The sequence below is a fragment of the Lepisosteus platostomus genome, chromosome 23 (genome assembly GCF_059453375.1).
Source record: "Lepisosteus platostomus isolate fLepPlt1 chromosome 23, fLepPlt1.hap1, whole genome shotgun sequence".
Lineage (NCBI taxonomy): Eukaryota > Metazoa > Chordata > Actinopteri > Semionotiformes > Lepisosteidae > Lepisosteus > Lepisosteus platostomus.
The window spans coordinates 14466412-14486704 of NC_142633.1; the positions used below are offsets into that span (position 1 = coordinate 14466412).

At 36.7% G+C, this 20293-nt stretch overlaps 1 protein-coding gene across 4 annotated transcripts in view; it reads left to right on the top strand.

The window, feature by feature from the left end:
• Positions 1 to 20293, top strand: part of nphp4 (nephronophthisis 4) — a 126300-nt gene that overhangs the window by 75194 nt on the left and 30813 nt on the right. For all 4 annotated transcript variants that reach the window (XM_088617550.1, XM_088617549.1, XM_088617552.1 and 1 more), the window contains exons 10-11: positions 12894 to 13085; positions 15832 to 15970. In XM_088617550.1, the coding sequence (XP_088473676.1) occupies positions 12894 to 13085; positions 15832 to 15970 (331 nt within the window). The remainder of the gene's footprint in view (positions 1 to 12893; positions 13086 to 15831; positions 15971 to 20293) is intronic.

Genomic DNA, 20293 nt, shown 5'->3' on the forward strand with positions numbered 1-20293 from the left:
GTTTTTTTTTTCTTTTTCTCAGTCTTGGTCTCATTAAATGAAGAATAAGACAATGAAGGGCTTGATTGTGTAACTGAGTGCTCTGGTGGAACAAGCACCAGCAAGTGTGTGGGTCACCAGGAATAGGATTGGTAGCCACTGTTATGAAAGAATCCAGAATAAGCTGTGTCTTCAATTTACTACTACAGCACTATCTATGTATGTTAATGCAGCTACCTACTTAAACGTCTTCATATTATGAACTGTTTCATCACAACCAGATATTGTTCTTTTATATGATTATTTTGTTCCTACATCATTGGGGAGCATTAATAAATCTGGAAATTCACTTTATGTGTAAATGATTTATATTAGTTGGAGTCACTTGAGGTCATTTATCCCTAGTGCTGTTTCCATCCTGCGATGGACTTTAAATAAGTTAGGTGGGTTTATGCAGGCAATACACATCTAATTAAAATTAATGTCAACTTCTCTAGTGCTCTAGTGCTAAGTACACAAATCTCCCAGATGGCCATCTGAGTCAGTTTCACCCTGTCAGCACTCAACTCTGTAAAAACGTCACATTCAAGATGAGAGTCAGGAATCAGGCCATGCAGATGTTAAATGTCTTGAATCGATTCCTCTTGCGCCTCCCTTCATGAATTATGCTGATCTGGAAGACATGAACCCTGACAGAGAAGAAAAAGGCACTCAGCAGCACAGGACAGTGGAGCGTGCCATAGCTTCTCCTTGGGGGAGTCTCTTCTCTCATTCAGGTGCTCTCCTCATTTGCCTCCTGTTTTGCTTAATTTAGTTTGGGTTGAATTGGGTTTTCTGCAACTTCTCTTTCAGCAGCACAAGTGTTACTGCGATCAAAATAGATTGTTTCCAGAAACTTACTAATGTACAGTAGGAGGGTTTTGAGAGAAACAAAAATATTCTAGGGTTGCTAATCTGTCTCAGAAAAGTGAGTTAGTTTAATGATTTTTCTTCTTCTGTGCAGTTAATTCTATTTGATTCTCTTTCTCCTCAACCCTAAAGCCCATAACAGCTGAAATTGCTGCACTGTCAGTTGTGTTCCTATTGAGTGTGTTAATGGAATGTGTTTCAGTAACACATAATTGTAAAGGAAAAGGGTGGTTAGCTTGTACAGTACTGTATATGTTCTAAAAAAGCAAATTATCTTTTAGGCTGGACTAATGGTCCTATAGAAAAGTACATTAAAGTATGTTTGCAGATGTTACTTGAATGATTCAAGGCATAGTTTGCATTTTCTTTAGATAGCAGAACTGTGTGAATATGTCTCTTTGGGCTGTCGACCACATGCAGGCTGAAAACATGCTGATGCTGTTGTTTATATTAGGTCACTATTGTACTGACAATTCTGACTAGTGTTGATATGGCCCAATAGCACCCTCGTTATAGAAGATACAAATTCATTCAACATTGATGGAGTAAGGGCTTTTGTGATTGAACTGGAAAATGAAGAATAATTATACCCCTGTTTTTAAATTGGATGCAACAAAGAATTAAGAATGTGCTAAGGGTAACACATTTTTCAGGTGATAATGATGTTAATTGCACTTTCTGAAATCCATACAGACAATTCTGCGATGTTTGAAATGTTTCTGCTGAGGAGACGTACACAAGAGTATTTTTAAATCTGACAGATGTGTGGAATCTTGTGAAACACAAGCCATGCTTGATGTCATAAGTGTTATAACGACTTCTGTTAGATCCTGTTAAAATATTCTAAGTTTAGGGTCTAACATCCGAAGGGTTAGTCACTGTGCTCAGCAACTCTTTTGCAAATATTATTAAAGGTGGCAGGGGGGCATTTTATTCATAAGCAATGAGTATGAGAATGGAAATGAATTGAGGGATTTGATCTATATAATTTAAAATGTTTGTGTGTAGTGTAAAGTGCCACAAAGCTCTGCTCCCATATTCCTCAGCGGTTTGCTGTCACCTTATTTGAAGGAGTTTTCTCACAGACGAGCTGAGGCACACTTGTTTGATTCCCTGCACACCTTGCAGTCTGAACTCCCCCTGATCTATCTATCAAGCCTGTAATGCTTGATGGATAGATGGAGCAGGAAGGCAGCAGAGCCATTCTCTACAGGGCAGAGTAGGTGGTGAAGCCAGCTTCCTTCCTTATGAGAACCGGACAGGACTTTAAACTTTTAAGCCTGCCATTTCATCTTTTGGACTACTAATTCTTCCAGCAAAATTTGATTTCAGTATTGTTTTGTTCTGTTTTGTATTTGATACCGGTTGTGAGAGGAGATCCATAAACTAAATGCTGTTGTTCTTGTTCAATTGTTTCACTATCGGTTAGATGGGATCTCTTTGCTCATGTAACAGCACCAGACTGTTGTTACCAGAGGTACTCCAAGAGGTGGCACACAATTAGCTGAGCCCTGCCAGTGGTCAAGTGGGGAGTGGGGATTACTATGGCCTAGAATTCTATTATGATTCTTGGACTTAAAATCTTGGCTGCTACATGTTCATTAGGTTTCCCTGGCCAGGCAGAAAAGTTTTAAGCCTGTTCTGTACGTCAATAGTAGGTGTAAGTTTATATCACAAAATATGGTATGCAGTGGAAGCTTTAGGAAAACTGCTGTAATATTTGAGTAATAAATAATATTTCAAACTGTGGTGAACAGGACTGGTGAGTGTGAAGCACTGATCCAGAAATATTTCATATCTCTGCAGGGTGAAATTCATTAGTGCTGGCCATGTTGGAATGCCAGGACGTTACAGAGGGCAGAGGGTATTTATGAATAATTTTAGCATCCCACTGGAACTTTAAGTGCTTTGGAAAAATGAATTTTTAGGATGGCTTGTGCTTGCATGCGCATTAGGGTATTTAGATTTAGATTGGTTAGCTGGGATAATCATTATGTCAACCAGAAATAAATACACTTAAGTATTGTCCTTGTTGCTTCCAGTTGTATAGTGCCACTCATTTCAACAAAAGCAATATTAGCAATAAATGGATGTCTACATTTAGACCACATTGTACAGTTAATATTCTTGCACTGATGTATGCTTTATATAACCATTTAGAGAAATGAATGAACTCCAGAGAACACGTTAATTAAAGTGATAACCTTTTCATTTGCCCATTCAGAACATTGCATTCAGAACATTCAGTATCAGCGTCATCACATTTACTGTACAGAGAAGTTCTATGTATGAAGTTTTATTTCATCCAAACATAATGCCATTTGCTGGCCTTGTTAGCCTGATACTTTTACAAACCAAGAATACCCAATGTCAATCAGACTGAAGAATCATTTATTTGAGGTGTAAAATACCTTTTTTACCAGGTTCAAAACCAATAAGAATTTAAAATTTAAAATGTGATAAGCTAAGTGAGAGAAAAGCATTTCTGTGTATTTCCAGCATGATCGTTTCCTTCTTACATTCATGTATTTCATTGATCTGCTGTTCACTTTAATTTCAGTTGCTAAGAGTTAAATGTTCTTTTGTTGCGATTCATTCCTAATTTAAGAGATTAAACATTAATAAGTATTGGCTTCAGTTGGTGAATATTTTGTTATATGTATTCTGTAAGGAAGTGAACTGAAGAAGAAACAGATCATTACCAGGCTCCATATGGAACAGTCCAATAATCTTACACTACTCAAATGCAGCTTTTCCTTCTTTATGATCTGAAAGTCATTTGATTTGCTCATTATCAGATTCTCATTACAGGGGACTCTAGCTTCAATTAGAATCCACTAGCGTGATGTTTCTTGCATTACCATGTTCTGCTGGCTGACCCATTCCTTGGATTACAATGGTAGTTCTTTTACATGTAAAATATACATGACCTAATTCCTAAGGTTCAGAAAACACAGTGTTACTCACTGTTGCCTTTGCAGAGTAATAAATTGTCAAGATAAGGGTACTGTTCTTACTGCTGTGCTTGTCTGTGATAGCAGAGCAGATTATGACACATTTGAGTTAGCAAGCCTTACATGTGACTGTCACTCCCTAGTCCTTCAGCTGCAGGATGGAAAAGCTTTTGGAAGGTAAAAAACAACTTGAATGTTATTGGCATAGTGTTTTACATTGACAGTGTGACCAGGAGCGTTATGGATGATTAGAAGTGCCTTATTGTCAAGGTTGTTTTTAGCACAATGTGATCGGATGGGGTATGAGAGGTAGCCTGTGATGTACTGTAGTCTGCAAAGGCTACTTAGTTCACTCCTGCCTTCTAATTACAGAGCCAGATCATGGGAAAGGTTGCTTCGCTCAAGGCCTTTAAGGCCTCTAGGTTTTTGTTAAGGATAAACAAGCTGCAGCTTTATCATATAGTCATCCTCAAGATTACCACCATGAAGGAGTGTGAGTCACTGGTTTAATACTCTGAAGCGTGGTGCTTTCATTTTCTCCATTGAAATAAGCGGTTCAAAACAGCATTCTCTTTCATAAAAGATCCAGAAGGAAACACCTTTATGATAGCGAAAATAGCTTTGTGCAGTGAAAGACAGGTACTCAGATACATGTTGTGTTAGAGCAAACATTTATACAACAAGCAATCATGTAGTGGGGTATGGGTGGATTTGTGATGATTTTAAAGTATATAGTGCAGAGATATTGTGCCATACTTGTGCTGTAATACGATATATTACAAGACAAAAAGACTCAGTTGCTTGGCCAGGCAAAGTAAATGTCTGGTATTTCAGGTATGCATGAGGGATTAACAGAATTTAGAGGAATTAGAGAATAATTTCCTCTGAGAATAGTCTTGCCTTCATCAAGTCAATCATATGGCTGATAGCAAAGTCAAATAATCATCAAGATGGTAAATGATCAAATAATTATAGATTGCCAAATTGAATTGTAGTGAAGAAGGTAATTCAAGGTTATTGATCTGCATTTTCTGCTTGTTTGCTCAAACTTTCCACCTGCAAGCCCTTGATGTTAAAACTGCAGTTTTTGCTCAAACATCCATTTCATCTGAGTGAAATGGAATTGGGTAAATAATGAATGAGTTTATGTCTCTGATCGTTGATTTAAACCTGGATCACTCTTACTGAGTTGATGGATTATTGGGTTCATGTAAGGAAAAGTTGAATCTCATAATTCTCCTGCACTGTGAGCAGTGGCAAGCCATGTGTCAGCCATCTTAAAAAATGGAATGAGTCATAGTTTTTTTTTTGTTCCTGGTTGAAGTGATCAATAAATCAGTCAAAGGGTAAAAAAATGAGGCCTAATAACAGACCCATAACAAAAACCAGCTTATTTCAGATGCGATCAAAGATGGAGGTGAAATTCATGTTATTATCCTATAAAGCCCATCGGATGGATGTCAGGACAACGTAGAATGCACAAGCAATATCTTTACAAAATGTTTATAAATATTTGCAGTTTTTTCTAAGCAAGTGTCAAAGAATAAAAGTAGGTGAGTAAAATAAAAATTCCCACTTTGAATTGTTTCCACATCATAAAGAAGCAAGCTTGAAAATAGTTAGAAAAACCATACATCATGAGAAAGTCTCAGACAGATAACAGTCACAACCAAAGTTTATTTTTGTCTTTGAAAATAAGTCTGTCATTTACGGAACTTAGGTGTCATTTTTATGCTGTACCCATTGTAAGAATTGTGGACCTTAGGCAGACTTTGCTCATTTTAAAGGCGTGTCCATGAAATCCAAATGTCAACTCTAAATGTTTTTGCTTGTCAGTCATTTGTTCACTCTTGTGTGGGAGTTGTGAAACCAGTGAATCACCCAGCCTTATAATCACTAGGCTTGCCCATATGCAGTGACCTTAATTGCTTGTTATGGCCCATGAGGTTAACTTGCAACAAACAGACCAGCAAGCAAATCGGTTTCAATAATAACAGTAATAATAATACCATGTGTATGCTCTTGGATCAGTGGGAACTATAGTAGAACTCATTGTTGTATTGAATTAAAAAATACAGCCAATACAATACATTTCTGAAAACTGCCACTAGAAATGCCAAAAATCGCATGTTTGTTTTCTATTAATGTGCTAATGATAATGCTGACAGTGACCATTATGAATAATCAGATCCTTGGTAGCCCTGTGCTCAATCACTCATTGTTTTTTCTGTAGAAGGGAGGTACCAGACACTTGTAGATTTCACTCTCTCCCTCTCCTTCCTAATTAATTTTGTCAGTCTGTGGCTGCCTAGCTAATTTATTGATTCGTTATAATGCCCTGTCCCAAGGGTATGATTAAGACTGAAAAGCCTGGTCTTGTTGCCAAGATATCAGACTTTAATGAGGGAAGATTTTCAAACAGCACCATCTTGAGAGTGTGAATGCCACTATAACCCCTCTGCCCCTATGGTGTTTGCCTGGGCTTCAGACAAAACGGGGTAAATTGAATGTTTTATTTAACCTTTTTACCTAGAAGGAGGCTATAAAGCCAAGCCATAGCCTAATCCCTGTGAATGAACATTAGGCCTGCTGACTCTTTAATCTGTGCTCAAATATTTGTCATCCTTCCATCAGATGATCTTTTCTGATAGATAGCAGGAGTCTGGAGGCTCCCAGTCAACAGTGAAAACTGTCCCAATGTTTAGTGACTGATCACACCAATGTGTGGTGATTCCTCCTTTGTTTACTTTGCTGTTCTCTTTTCAATTAATATTTAAGTGTGAGTTAAGATTGTTTGTTTTTAACTCACTTTGTCAATTTTTTTTTTAAATGACATATTTTGTACTACCACTTTATACAGATTTTCACCACTAAGGCAAGGCATTTGTTCTGAAATTTGATTTTTAAGAAAGCTGAAAAAATCCATCTGAAATGTATTAGGTTTACGGATCACAGACTGCTGGTCAGGGAAATAGGGACATAGTGATTATTGTTTAGGTGAATAGTTTAACATCTGTTTTGTAGTCCCCTAGAAGGCTTGTTTGTGGAAAGAGTGGTGGTGGGGTGTCATGGACAAACTTTCAGTACAGTAAGTGTGCTGTGGAAGTTATGAAACCAGATGCACTAGCCTAATACTGATGCAGGTTTGGTATTATCTCTCCAAGGTGTAAGACAGCATAAAAACAACCACAACTTCAGGTTTCCTCAATGGTGTTACAGTTCTGTTAGGGAAATTAACTCCTTTTCTGAAATAAAAAAGGAAAAGTTACAATAAGCCTGGTGTAACTCAAGAATGTAGTGTAGCTAATGTTAATGGCAGTGACAATTAACAAAATATGTATTCAGTGGATTCCCATATGCCATCTATTGCCATCTATTGAACATGTTTTAAACCAACATGCCACGTAAAATAAGCGAAAACACTATTTTCTAATAGATTCTCTTCTGTTGGGAACCAGTGTACCCACATAAATTCCCGATTTTCTAAATATCACTGATATTGTGTCATGCATTTTCCACAAATCTGAAATATAGCCCCACTTTGTACATTTTAAGCAGGGTAAACGCTTATAAGCACCATGATTCTTCAGAAGGTTTAGTGGGGAGCTGTGTCAGTGTGTGAGCTACAAAGGAATGAGAAGGTTAATTCCATGCTGAGAAGCAGGAAGCAGAAATCTCACATTTTAGCTATGAGCCTGCTTCAGAGAAGAGAGCATGTGATGAAGCCACGAGAGCCAAAGCATCTTCTGCTTCTGCTTCTTCTTTTTATAATACCTCGGCTTACATCTCATCCAAAGGATGGCGCCTTTTTTATAGTATAGTGTTCCTGTCACTATACTGGGTCATATGATACTCCTCTCTTGCATACTGACAGTCTCTACTTGTCTCAGTATAAATGTAACTGTTCACCAGGCTTTTGAACACTATGGGAAATTCCACGGATTGAAAATGAAGCAGAAGGAGAATAATCTCATTGAGCCATGTGCGCATTGTTGTCAAGCATCACTTTGTGCTATGGTATATGTTATGCATGTGTTATATGACATTTCAGAAAAATGCGTTTAGATTTTGACGTAACAATTCCTTGAATGCATACCTTAACAATGGTCACAGCATGCCACTGAATTTTAGGATTCAGCAACTGTTTCTGCCATATGTCATTCCCACCATTTACATCATTAACACACTCTGGAAGAACGTAACTTTCCACTACAGTTAGTTTTGACATATTGATCAATACAAATTACATTCTGTTTTATTCTAGCTGCAAACTGCCTTCTGTTAAAAGTAATCCTTTGATATTTCTTTTAACTTTTTACCCGTTTTCCTTATAGAGCACACACATAATTATATTATTATTCATAATATAATAAGAAATATTAACTTAGATGACACTTTTATCCAGAGTAATTTAAATTTGAACTTGTGCCTATTATTGGGTATTTCACCGGTGCCATTGGAGTGAAATACCTAACTCAAGTGGCAATAGTGGGATTTAAACCCACAACTCTGGCATGTTTGCAGCTTTTATGTCCTGCTGGTAAAAGGCTGGCTGGAGACTAAATACATTAGGACCCTGTGACACAATGCAATGCCCAAGGTTATGTTTTAACTTGATAGATGGTGCCTCTTAAATAAAAGACTTGATTGCAAATGTGTTTTCTGTCCTGATTTTTTTTCTGTGAACATAAGCAAGTAAAATTATTTTTCTCTCTCATAATAGAGCTGCATTTGAATGGATTTGGGCATTATATGTTTATTATTATAGATTTAATCCTTAATTTCTTAATAGATAGGTGAATGCATGATTGGCAAAAGTATATAAGTAACTTAAGATAGATCTGAATTATGCACTGCATCAGAAACTGGGTCTTGGCATTTGTTGTGCCTTATCTGTATTGTACCAGAGTTGTCCTGTGCCTGCTGAGGCTGAGTTGTGGAAGATTGAGGTGAATGCTGTTCTTGTGGGTTCAAGGCATTGGGCAAAAGCTGCTGATTGGGCTCATCAGAACTGATAGAGGGCAATATCAAGCAAATTCTTTCAACTGTGGTCTACCTTACAGAAGGCACTGACTCAGGTCTGAAAAGTCATGCAGTAGCTCTTCTGCACTTTGATTGCCAGTAATTATTTTATATTTATACATGCTGGTGCCATTTGGATGTTAGTGAGTACTCTGGGTGGCCCTATTTTAACCTTGAATGTTAGAATAAATATAAATGATTACTTTTTTAACAGTCCCAATTGATTTTAAATTGTCCACTGTCCTGTTGTCTTTCTTACAATCTGATGCCGTCATTGAAAATTTGTACAGTGTGTAAAGTGATTTTATGTAATGTATTATGCCACCCTTTGTTTCTGAAGAGAGTCAATTACATCACATTATACTGCAAGTAATGTAATTTATAAGGCTTTACTATGCATTGATTTGATAACATCCAAAATGTCATTGCGTATCTCATTCCTTGTAATTGGCCACAAAAGGTTTATAGAAACATAGAACCTTTGTAGGGATCCATACTGAATGCAAATCTGAATTGACAGGCAGCATGTGTAATAGCCTCTGATTCATTAGCGTTGATCTGTATGCTTACCCTGGAAAATCAAACCCTGGTCTCCAGTATTTTAAAGTGCAGGTATTTCTTTGAATAGATTATAAAAGACAGCTAGCCACAAGCCAACCCTCTTCTGCAGGCTAAAATAAATGATGTGGATAAAATAAAATGGGGAAATCACAGAACTTTTTAAAGAGTAGAATTAAAAGGCCGTGTTCATGAAGGGTAATTAATTTGCTATTTCTGTGCTCATTAGCAGACACAAAGTGAGTGGCTTTAAGTTAATTTTTTATTTGATGACAGTTCTCCTTTGTTTTTGTTTTACCTTCACTATGTTAAGTTTAGAAATAAAATCACTGTTTGAGAATACCTTTTATCACCATATGAGTTGACTTTATCTGTATTGCATTGTCTGATTGTTCTTTACATGCAAGTGTTTGAATTTGAGAGGGATTTGTTATAAGTGTTCTACGTTCATTGTGTTGTGTTGAAAAAGCCCTTTTTTTTACTTATATTTGTCATTTAAATTGAGTATTACATGGTATTTATACATTTGCACACCCAGCCGTTATTATCTTCATGAATGACTAGGGTAATGGATCAGAACAGTGTTTAATAAAAGCCTTAACCTACTGTATGAGAAAACCAGGTCCTTCAGGACAAGGGCTGAGAAAGATAGGGTAGGATTACGTTTAGAAGCTTACAATGGCAGAAGAATTAATACTGTTTAGAACATGGCACAATAATTATAATTAATAATATATTAATAAATAATGATTATTTGCTTTTCTCATACCTAAAAATTATATGTGGATTTCATGTCACTAGAAAAGGAGTGTCATGATAAATTACTTGGGTCTTATCAAGAACTGATCATGCCACAGTCTGTAAATGTTGAGATTTGGGTTCTGTTGATTATTTTTTTGTTCACCAGAATAGGATTAATCATGCAGTAGGAAAGGAGATTTGGAAAACTAAGCAGTGACATTTTTGAACATCTTATTCAACCCTACAATGGGTTCACTTCTTAACTTCATCTCGACTGCAGCTAATATCACATTTCTCTCTTGCTGTATCTGACAGTACCGAGATCAGAGCCAAAGAGTAAAACCCATTGCAAACCATATAAATGTTTTTTGTCATAATGTAATTAGCTTTTTGACTAATAATGTGTACATTTAATCATGTTAACATTTTAATCTATTTTTTTCTGAAAAAAATGTTGTGAGTGGAAAAGAAAGCCAGGGCTGAGATTTTATTATTTGCATAAATGATACAACTGTGTCTAATGTTACAAATGCTACAAGTGTCGTAATATGGATGGTGCTGATTCAGCCATTTCTTGAAGACTCCCAGGGAATGGACTTCAATGTAGTGGCCGAGCAGTTTGTTTCAGACTCCCATAGCACTTTGAAAAGAGAAATTCTTCCTGTTTTCAGTTCAAAAAGAACTTCCACTTATATTCCACTTTTGTCCTTGGGTCCTTGTTTCACTGCTTGTCCTGAAGTAGATATTTAAAATATCTTTCCTATCCCTAGTCAGCACTTTACAGATTCCCATTGGTAGTGAGTGATTACCTAGCACATATGCTGCCCTAAAACCCAAATCTGATTGATAGGATTAGCCTTCATCCTGCACTTAGAAAGCCTGGCTGCACACCATTGATAAAATGCAGAGATCCAGGCAGTAGTACAGAAAGGAACATCCTTGAGTAAGTTTGCATCTGCTTGTTTTTCTTCTCTGTTGCATTTTATTATGTGTGTGCCTTCACTGCAGAAGTGTAGTGTATATCCATTTATTGACACTTTACTGACTTTTATAATTAAAAATGTACATGCAAAATACAAAGCCAGGCCTTACTGCCTTGTCAACCTGCAAATCAATTGCATTTTAGTTTGAATAGTTTTTCACTTTGATTAGAATCACTTCAAGCTGAACTGAACGATTCAAGAGCCAGTGTAGTCTAGGGAGGAATCAATGAATTGCAGAGGAGGGTAGAAATAAATATTATGTTTTATTATTAATGCTGATTTTGTGGCAGCAACTGAGGCTTATTTTCAGATAGGAATATAATTCTTTAAAGAGTGCAGTGGTACTAATTCTGGGCATAAAATCATGCTTAAATTTACAAAGGCATTAGTTTGTAAAAAATGCCCTTCAGATGGTCTGAAGGTTGTGTGCTTCAGTGAATGAAACATTTTTATCCAGACTTCTTTGAAAATTAGAGGGTGGAAGTGCAGTTTGCATCGGTATTTTTGTCATGATAGCTTTAAATATTTATTGCCAAGACCTCCATTTGGTCATTCATTGTCATTAACAATTGTATGAAGTGAATATGGTGTGTTGTGTTTGGTGTAAAAAAAATATATAATTCCCAACAACTTACACAGTTGTTTCTTAAGTAAGTTCTTTAAAAGAGTAAGTTTAACAATATCCACCTGAATTCTACCTAATTCGTTACTTTTATATTTTGTAGTCTGTACTGGGCGTGATATTCGTCTGATTAACTTAAAAAAATGGTTGTACAAGAAATCATCAGATACAATTCATAAGTAATTTTGTGTTTATATCTCAATTAACTATTTAAAGCACCATTTCTATAAAATATCATTACACAGGTTGTAAGTAGCTGTGAAAGAGCTTTGTGAAACATAAAATTGAACTGAATCTTCTTCTGTATGTCCAAATCTAATTAAGCTGTATAAGTCCGCATGACCACAAATCTTCTCGTTTTTGGAAAAAAAACAAGTTGGCATCCCAGGGATTGATGGTGTGTCACTTTTTCAGAAATGGGTTCCAGTACATCACTCAGAGTAAAGTGCAGTTTGCTCTGTTTACAGTTCTCCCTCAGCAAGAGCAGAACTTACCTGAGCCTGTGATGACAAATGGCCAAACTTTCCCGTTTGCCAGGGCCAGATTCTGGACAGCAAATTGTACCCACAATCTCAGTTTAGTACTATAGCTCATAAACATCCAATCTGTGCTTAAAGTTTCTTGTGTGCAAGTGCACAAAGTTAGGCAAAGAGTATTACAAATTCTGTTCAGTTTCGAATATGCAAAATTTTTGAATGCAGAAGTCCTGCTAGATAGTAATTTTTGAGAGGTGTGTATTCATTCAGTTCTTACACAGAGGCAACAAAACACTGCAAAAAAACCCAAAATTCTATCTTTACTGAAATCTGCTTTCTTGCTACAGAAGAATATACCCCTGACATTTGTGGGTGAGCGATCTCAATGCTTGGGCAAGCCAGTTGATTGGCTAAGCGTTCTGCCTACAGTAACAGATTAATTTGCCTTTCAGTCTTAGTTTATATTTTTCTTAATTTTTTTGTTCCATCTTCTCTTGTGATGGGAAATGTAATGGAAGGCAAAATGTTTGTGTGCTGGGGTTTGGGGTTGGGAGTTAATGTTTGATCCAGGAAAGACCCAAAACTTTCTGAAATGTACTACAGATAACTGGGATTTTGTGAAGTGTCTTATTTCTTTCTCTTTTTGCAGGCATCCTCCACCACCTTGTTTTCTCACACGGCTTTTATGCAGTGCCTTCGCTGGGCTGTGTGGAGCCCATTTGTGGAGCCTGGCAGTGGTGCCAACTCTGAAGTCAGCCTAGCTCTGCAGGGGGGAAGTGAGCCTAACCCTAGCGGTGTCATGGTGTACAGAGCACCCTCCACTGGCATGAGCTCTGCTGAGGTAACAGAAATAGTATCTGTATCTAGACCTACAGTATATAAAGTTTAGCCTGTGAAGACACACCTGTGTTGTATATAGTGTACTGTATATATGTATGTGTAGAATAAATAATAATTTAAAAAAAAAACATGCTTGCAACTTTCAGGAACATTATAAACATGCCACCACACCATGTTTTGAAGATGGCATGATTTATGCATAAGAAATTAACACATTTGTTGGACATCCCTTCAAAAGCCTTTATGCTTTTTAAAAACCCAACAAAGCCTTTAGTGAGAATTTGACATGCCTGTGCCGTGAACAGCCAGCTCTGACATTCTGCAACTTAAAATGTTTCCTAACCTGTCATAACATCTCTGTAGAGCTCTCTCTGTTTTTGTTTCATGTTTCTGATTAATTAATTTAAATTTTTAGGCTCCATAGTTTTATTCAATTAAATGTATTCCCTGCCGCTCTTAAAGTGATTTTTTCTGTTTTTTCTGTTTAGAGAATTAGGTTTTAAGAAACAGGTTCTCTGGAATTTAGGTTCTTTACATCACATACTGTAAAACCAAAGCTTTTCATTACAGTGCACTCCTATTCCCACTGTCTGGAAGCTAAGCAATTATTTTCAGGTTAAATTGGGTCAGTTTGCTTCCATGCTCTCTTTTTATCCTGTGATAGGTTTATCCGTTTAAGGTTTGGCAATTATACAGTTTCAAGTTGAAATCCACACAAACTGTAGTATTTGGAGGTTCGGTCAGAATTACATGTATTTACTTTAGCAAGACAATGTTCATCCCTGGGGGTTACATTGAATAATCATCTTTATGTATTAGCAGTCACGTTTGTTACACAATATAGTTACAGGCATTTCTGGATGTACTGTATAACTGTAAATGGGCTAATATGTCATTTTACTGCTCTGAGAACATATTGGTTTCAGTGTCTGCTCTACACTGTCCCCTGTGCAGTGCAAATTATTTTTGACCAAATGTTTATTTCCATGACTTTCCATCATTCAAAGACAGAGGAATTCCTGCTGGTTTATAAATTATGATACAGACTGCTGTGCTTAAGTCTTAAATCTCTCAATCAGGACTTCTACTATTTACTGATGCAGGTGAATCAATAATTTACCCCAAGACTCCACTAGTGTTTTCTACTGTTATAACAGTTTTGACTGCTATTAATATACTGTAGCTTAGTGATAGTTTGAAGACATAAAGCTTATCATTTAGCAATTTCACCACTCAAGGTAAACTGTACTTAAGCATCCAATATGAAATGTTGCCTTGGTGCTCAAAATTGTACCTTTCCCAAGTGTTCCTCATTATTAACATCATACATTCATCTTTACATATCCCCTAAGTTAGACTTTAATTATTGTACTCCAGGATACAGATCAATTGAGATTTATTGTTATCTTTAAAGGCTAAGGTTTAAAAAGAAGATCACCAAAGAACTATATTTCTGCATAAATAAGGAAAAACACTGAGTGAAAAATCTAGAACAATGAAAAATTTCAAATAATTTTGCACATAGCTGTATATATATGCCATTGTCCCCCAATACCCTCCTTATTTTTCAGCTGCTCTTCCATTCTTTTCATGGTTTTTCATGATGCAGCCAAGCCTTCTGTCACCACTACCACTACTGTGGTTTCTTTCCACAAAGTAAATCATTCTACCTCTCTCCATGATGCTGTCTGCCTAATTGAGCAGCCCTGCAGAATGATGACAGGAGATGTTTAGAGACAGATATGCCTGCCTGGAAATAAAGAACCGTGATGCATTTTATTTCAAAAAGGTTTCTCTGCTGTCTCCTGCAATTCCCTCTTGGAATGCACCAGGAAAGCAGGACTCTTCTAAATATGTGAGATGCAGTGTTCCTAATACTGCTTATATTCTCAGTGACACAGGTGATATTTCTGAAAGTCACTACTGGAACTGAATTTGACAATATAAAATATAAATACTGTGGTAATGACTAATTGCATTCTGTTTGAATGGAATGGGTATATTTGCACGTTTGGTTGACTGCAAACAGTATATTTAAGCAAGTCTTTGGTTTACTTGGATGTCAGGAGAGGGTATAGTGAGTGTCTTTAGTGAGGGTATTCTCTCCAATTCAGTAAGAGCTCATAGAGACAAAGGTTATCTTTTGTTTCCAAAAGGGTTTGTCTGATTGTATATAAACAATCCCACTTAGACCTTGTTATATCTTGTGTCCAAGTTGTTTTGTATGTGAAGCTCCCCTTTGGCTACCCTCCTTAAAGTGAGGATCTTCTGTAAGACATAATGTCCAAAATAGCAGGAACCTCAATTGAGTAATATGTTGGGTCTCTATGAGTGGCAAGAAAAACCTAAAACTAGCAACATTTGTGCTCTACAAGGTTTTCTCCCCCAACCCCAACTCAGAACTGCCTCTTTTTGAAGCTGTGGCAAGGATAATGATATTTAATTTTATTCCCCCAAGTGTTAATAGGATTTGGATCTAGGTGTTGTCCTGGCTTAAGAGGTTGATGGACTCCCTGTGCATTTGACTGGGTTCCTAATATTTTGTCTAGACAGTACTGTATATTGTGAACTCCATAGCTTTGAAACAATTAAGAGGCTGAAACCTGATCTCTCTGCCGGAGAAAGAAAAACCTGTTAAATCCGTTCTCTGTATTATTGTCACCCTGTGATCACTTTGTGCTGGTTTTGCACAGATCTGGTAAGTCCTCCTGATCAAGAGCTTGAGAGCTTGTGGTTGGTTTTTGCAGATGGAAGAAGTGGAGGGCGGCACTCTGCGGTTCAAGTTTTCAGTTCGAACGGATGGCCGTGAGCCCAGTCCCATTAGGTCTGTTGGGAGTGGCCTAGACGAAGTGTCCCGTCAGAGGAAACCCCCTTCTCCTTCACGCCGTAAGTCCTTTCATGACATACTGTAGCTCAGACAGTGCAAATTACTCCTGAAAGGTATTATGTCTGTTCCGTCAAACCACTATTAAAACGATTACATTAAGGATGCATGCAAGAGAGTATCTTAGTGGACGCTCTGTGTCTTTTTCTGATGTCATCCTGGGTTTGAGACTGCAAAGTGGGTTTGCCTTTGTTGTAAAGGTTCTTCCTCATCATTAGGGCAAACTCCTGCATCAGAGCCGTGCAGTTGGTCTGTGCTGAAACTCAGGCTTGTTCAAGTCAAGACTGAAGCAGAATGTTGTAATGTCAGGACTATTCGACCAATGATACTGCAGTAACAAACAGGAAAACTAAAAAGCAGTTCATCTTAGAAATCCCTATGAATGTGATCTTTTTGCTGGCTTCCAATTCTGATAATAACAGATACTGTACATAATGAAGTAAAGATTTGTAATACTTCAGGTGTTTTGCCTTTTATTAAAAAAAGATTTTGAAATCCTGAAAACACAATAAAATGGATTTTTATTTAAAAAAAAAACATTTTTGCAATGTACCGTTTCAAGCTAAAACACATTAAATTCTTAAGACGAAATCATAACAAGATGTCTTCACTTTTGAAAAGTAATTACACAAAGAGAAAAATTGCAAATCTAATGAATTCTTTGTTAGATTTTGAGTGATCAGTATTTACAGTGTGGTAAATTTCCCATTAACTAGTACTCATCGCTGTTAAAGGCAAACAGTGAGAACATTAAATTGGCGATTTGTAATGTGTGAACTAAATGCAGATCATGTACTCACAAAAATTGACTGTGTGTACCATGCATGTTGTACACTGTTGTCAGTGCATTATTTGTGAATCATTAAAAGAGAGGTTTACACAGTAATTGTTTATGAACCACTGAACAAATATACAAATTTGTTTCCAGTCACTTGCCACCGTAGATGTTGTATATATTTTTTTTTCTATAATGTTTCTCATTTTCCAGCAATTAAAATAATGTTGTAAGAATGCCAAATTCTTGCCAGAAATAAAGTATTTATCATGGTCAGTAGTATTTTTTCAGAAACTAATAGGAGTAAATGATACCTTGTCAATATTTGCGTCAGTATACAGTATAGTATTTTTATCAGGTTTATTTTAAACTTTAAAATTTAGCATTGAAAAATTGATTTTCTTTATATGAAAAACAGTACTTATATTACCTGTTTTTGCACCTACATTTGCTCAATTCTATAGAATTTAAGAAGAGAAATTTTGGAATCGCTTTTTACAGTTATAGTCTTAGATTGTAAGATTTTTTACAGAACTGAGGCCTGAGAAAGATAAGAACCCAATCTCAAGGAGAGCTGGTCCAACATAGGATCAAAATCAATAGCAAAGGGCCCCTCATGAATGATGCATCTGAAGAGTAGCCTTTGTACTGACAGACCAGAGAGCAGCATAGTTCATGTCTGGGGCCTGGTTTTAATGTTCCCGTTGATAGCTGTTCAATCTGGAGACGTTTGGAATTTAGACCACTCCGCCAAGATCCTAGGACCTCACTTCAAGAGACAGAGGTTAAATACTGTAGCTATAAGATGAATGTTTTGGAATTTACAGTTCACTTCAAGGTACAGTAGCTACTGTACCATCCTATTTCTTGGATCAGTAGTCACATATTTGTTTGATGACAGATGCAGGTAGTCATGCATACATTGGGAGTATTTCTTGGGCCTGCTAATTTTTATTAATCAACCAGCCTGCAAGAATTTGTTTCTCCAGGGATCTGCACCTGAAATTCTGGATGAAACAAAAGTTGACCATTCCAGCTGCAACAAACTGGTTTAGACAGAGGCCTTTGAGGGTAAAAAAGATTGATTTGAAGAGTAATAGCATGTCAGTTAAATTGAATCCACCGACAGCTGTGGAAATTCACTTGAACTCGCAATGCAATTTCCATTCTCACCCCCCCGCCAACAAACACACACACATAACCCCAGCTCAGTGCTGCCTTTTCCAGAAGCTCTGTAATGCGCTGTGCCTGAAACTGAATGCTATTAATGCAGAGCCTGTTACCCTTCCTTTTTATTTACCTGATTTGAGTTTTCATTTTTTGTCTGATAAAGTAGCAGGTGAAGCCAGATCCCTAGGGATTTTTCTGGGTATTAACTTGCATATGATGTTTTTATCTTCCAGATGCACGGTAGAACTCATTGACATTCCTGTGATCTTAATAATAAAACACAGTCACTCCTCTTCAGGTAGAAAACAGTGTAGGTTACTAGTTGAATGCTCCAAAGAATTGCATTGTGGTATGAAAGAAAAGCAGTTTATAAAGCTTATGTTTGCTTATGCTTAGTGTTATTTTACAGCATAAATATTCTGGCAATAAAAGGCATTACATTCATATTTTGCAACTACTGTATTAGTGCCCTTAGGCTACCAAAGGCAAAATTATTAAAGAATGAATAACAGAGGATACTAGTAAAAAGTGGAATACCTACTTACTGTATCTCTGTAGATCTCTAGGGGCATAGATTGGTAATAAAACACAGAACAATTTGAAAGGAGCTGCTCTTTCTGCACTTTCCTCTGATATAATGGCAAAAGAATGGTTTTCACTCTTTCTGATGTTCAGAACCAAGGCGTTTCTCATTACAGAGGCAAACAGAGCAGTGAATCACCATTGATGCATGGAGGTATATATTAGAGTTCTGCATTTTGTATGTTGGATGATAGGCCATTTTTAAAAGTCTTTGACCTGCTACATTTAAACAAACAATATATGTGCTGTAGTCCCAAGTTTCCTTTCATCATTCAAGAATATGTAAATATTGAAAAGCATGGCATAGTGGAAGATTGGTTGCATGACTGCCACCATAAAGAGTTTGGGGAAAAGGCTTCACACAGTCTTCTGTAACCTTTAATGGAACACTTATTAGACATTTTCGTGCCATTGGGATATAATTCCCAGTAACAACCCTTCAAATTATGCTTTAACGTGACAGATCAGTGAGTCACAGCTAGTAAATCCACTATTTCCCTAATGAGGCAAAGTGCTTGAATATTTAAAGGAAAACTAGAAACAAGTCTGTATTAATTATAGCTTCCCCCGTATAACAGTGTAGATAGGGATTTCTTTCAGGGCACCATTGTGGTATTAAGTAGATGTGACACAGAATTGGAGCATTGATGAAAATGTATCCTGGTGAGTAACTTAAGTTAAGCTACTCGAGACGTGTAAAACAGATGGGGTAAAAAATTGTGTGAAAAGGTCTGGGAACTGTGTCAGTCACACAGGGTGGCCAAAAGCAGAACACGCTAGCATAGCAATGATCTTGAAGTTCGTTCTGCGTCCAAAAACGCTAAAATGAGAATAACCTAGAGAAGAGGTTAAATCATTGGATTAACAATATTGAACTTTAGCAATGAGGATATTATAATGACAAGAGCGCAATGAACTGTGTGACATCTATCTGTCTTTCACCACAGCTTGTCTTTTATTTATTTCTTAAGTATTCCTGATAAGGAGATTCAGCTCATCTGCTGCTGTTCCTCACCTTGAATGATTCCTCTATACAGTGTTTTAACTCTGTGTTTTATGGGGCAGATTTAAACCTGTTCTGCTGTACTGATTTTGCTATGAGGAGGAAATTAGATTCTCATTTGATTGAAAACTCAATTGGTGATGTGATAAGGCAATTAAAAATAAATTTTGCTGCAAAATTTGCTTTCATTATATTCATTTGTATTCCTCTGAATTGCTTTGCCCAGCTGTAAAGTTAATAAGGCCTTGGTATATGAGATCTAATGGGAGTAAATTAATTGATGTTATCAAATCCTTGAGTTACATAGCTTGAAGAAAGAAATGAAACCAAATTGTGCTTTTGTATTTGCCAAATATGAAGAGAAAAAGATACTAATTGAATTAGAAACAAAGAAGCTAGTTATCTTCTGACTAAGGCATGGTAATGAGTCGGCATTTATTTCTTAGTGGTTAATTTTGTCTTTCAACTTTTCAGGTAAGTATAAGAGAGGCCATTTTTTTAATTACAACGGATTACATTAAACATCAGTGTCCAAATTGCACAGCAGTTTTTTTTTTTTACAGCAGGTTTCCAGTCTTTATTTTCAGTTATTTTCAGGAATTCATGATTCATCTATACTCAGTCATCCACATAATCAGGTTTCTCAATGTTTTTTTAATGGGTGTTAGAGTTAAAAGAAACTTCAAAAATGTTTTAATGTGATCATCATTGATCCCAGGCTGGTTCGCCGTAGCTGCACTAAAGCACAGAAAATGAACAGCTATTCGTAGTTAATAACTGCCTTCATCTGCTTTT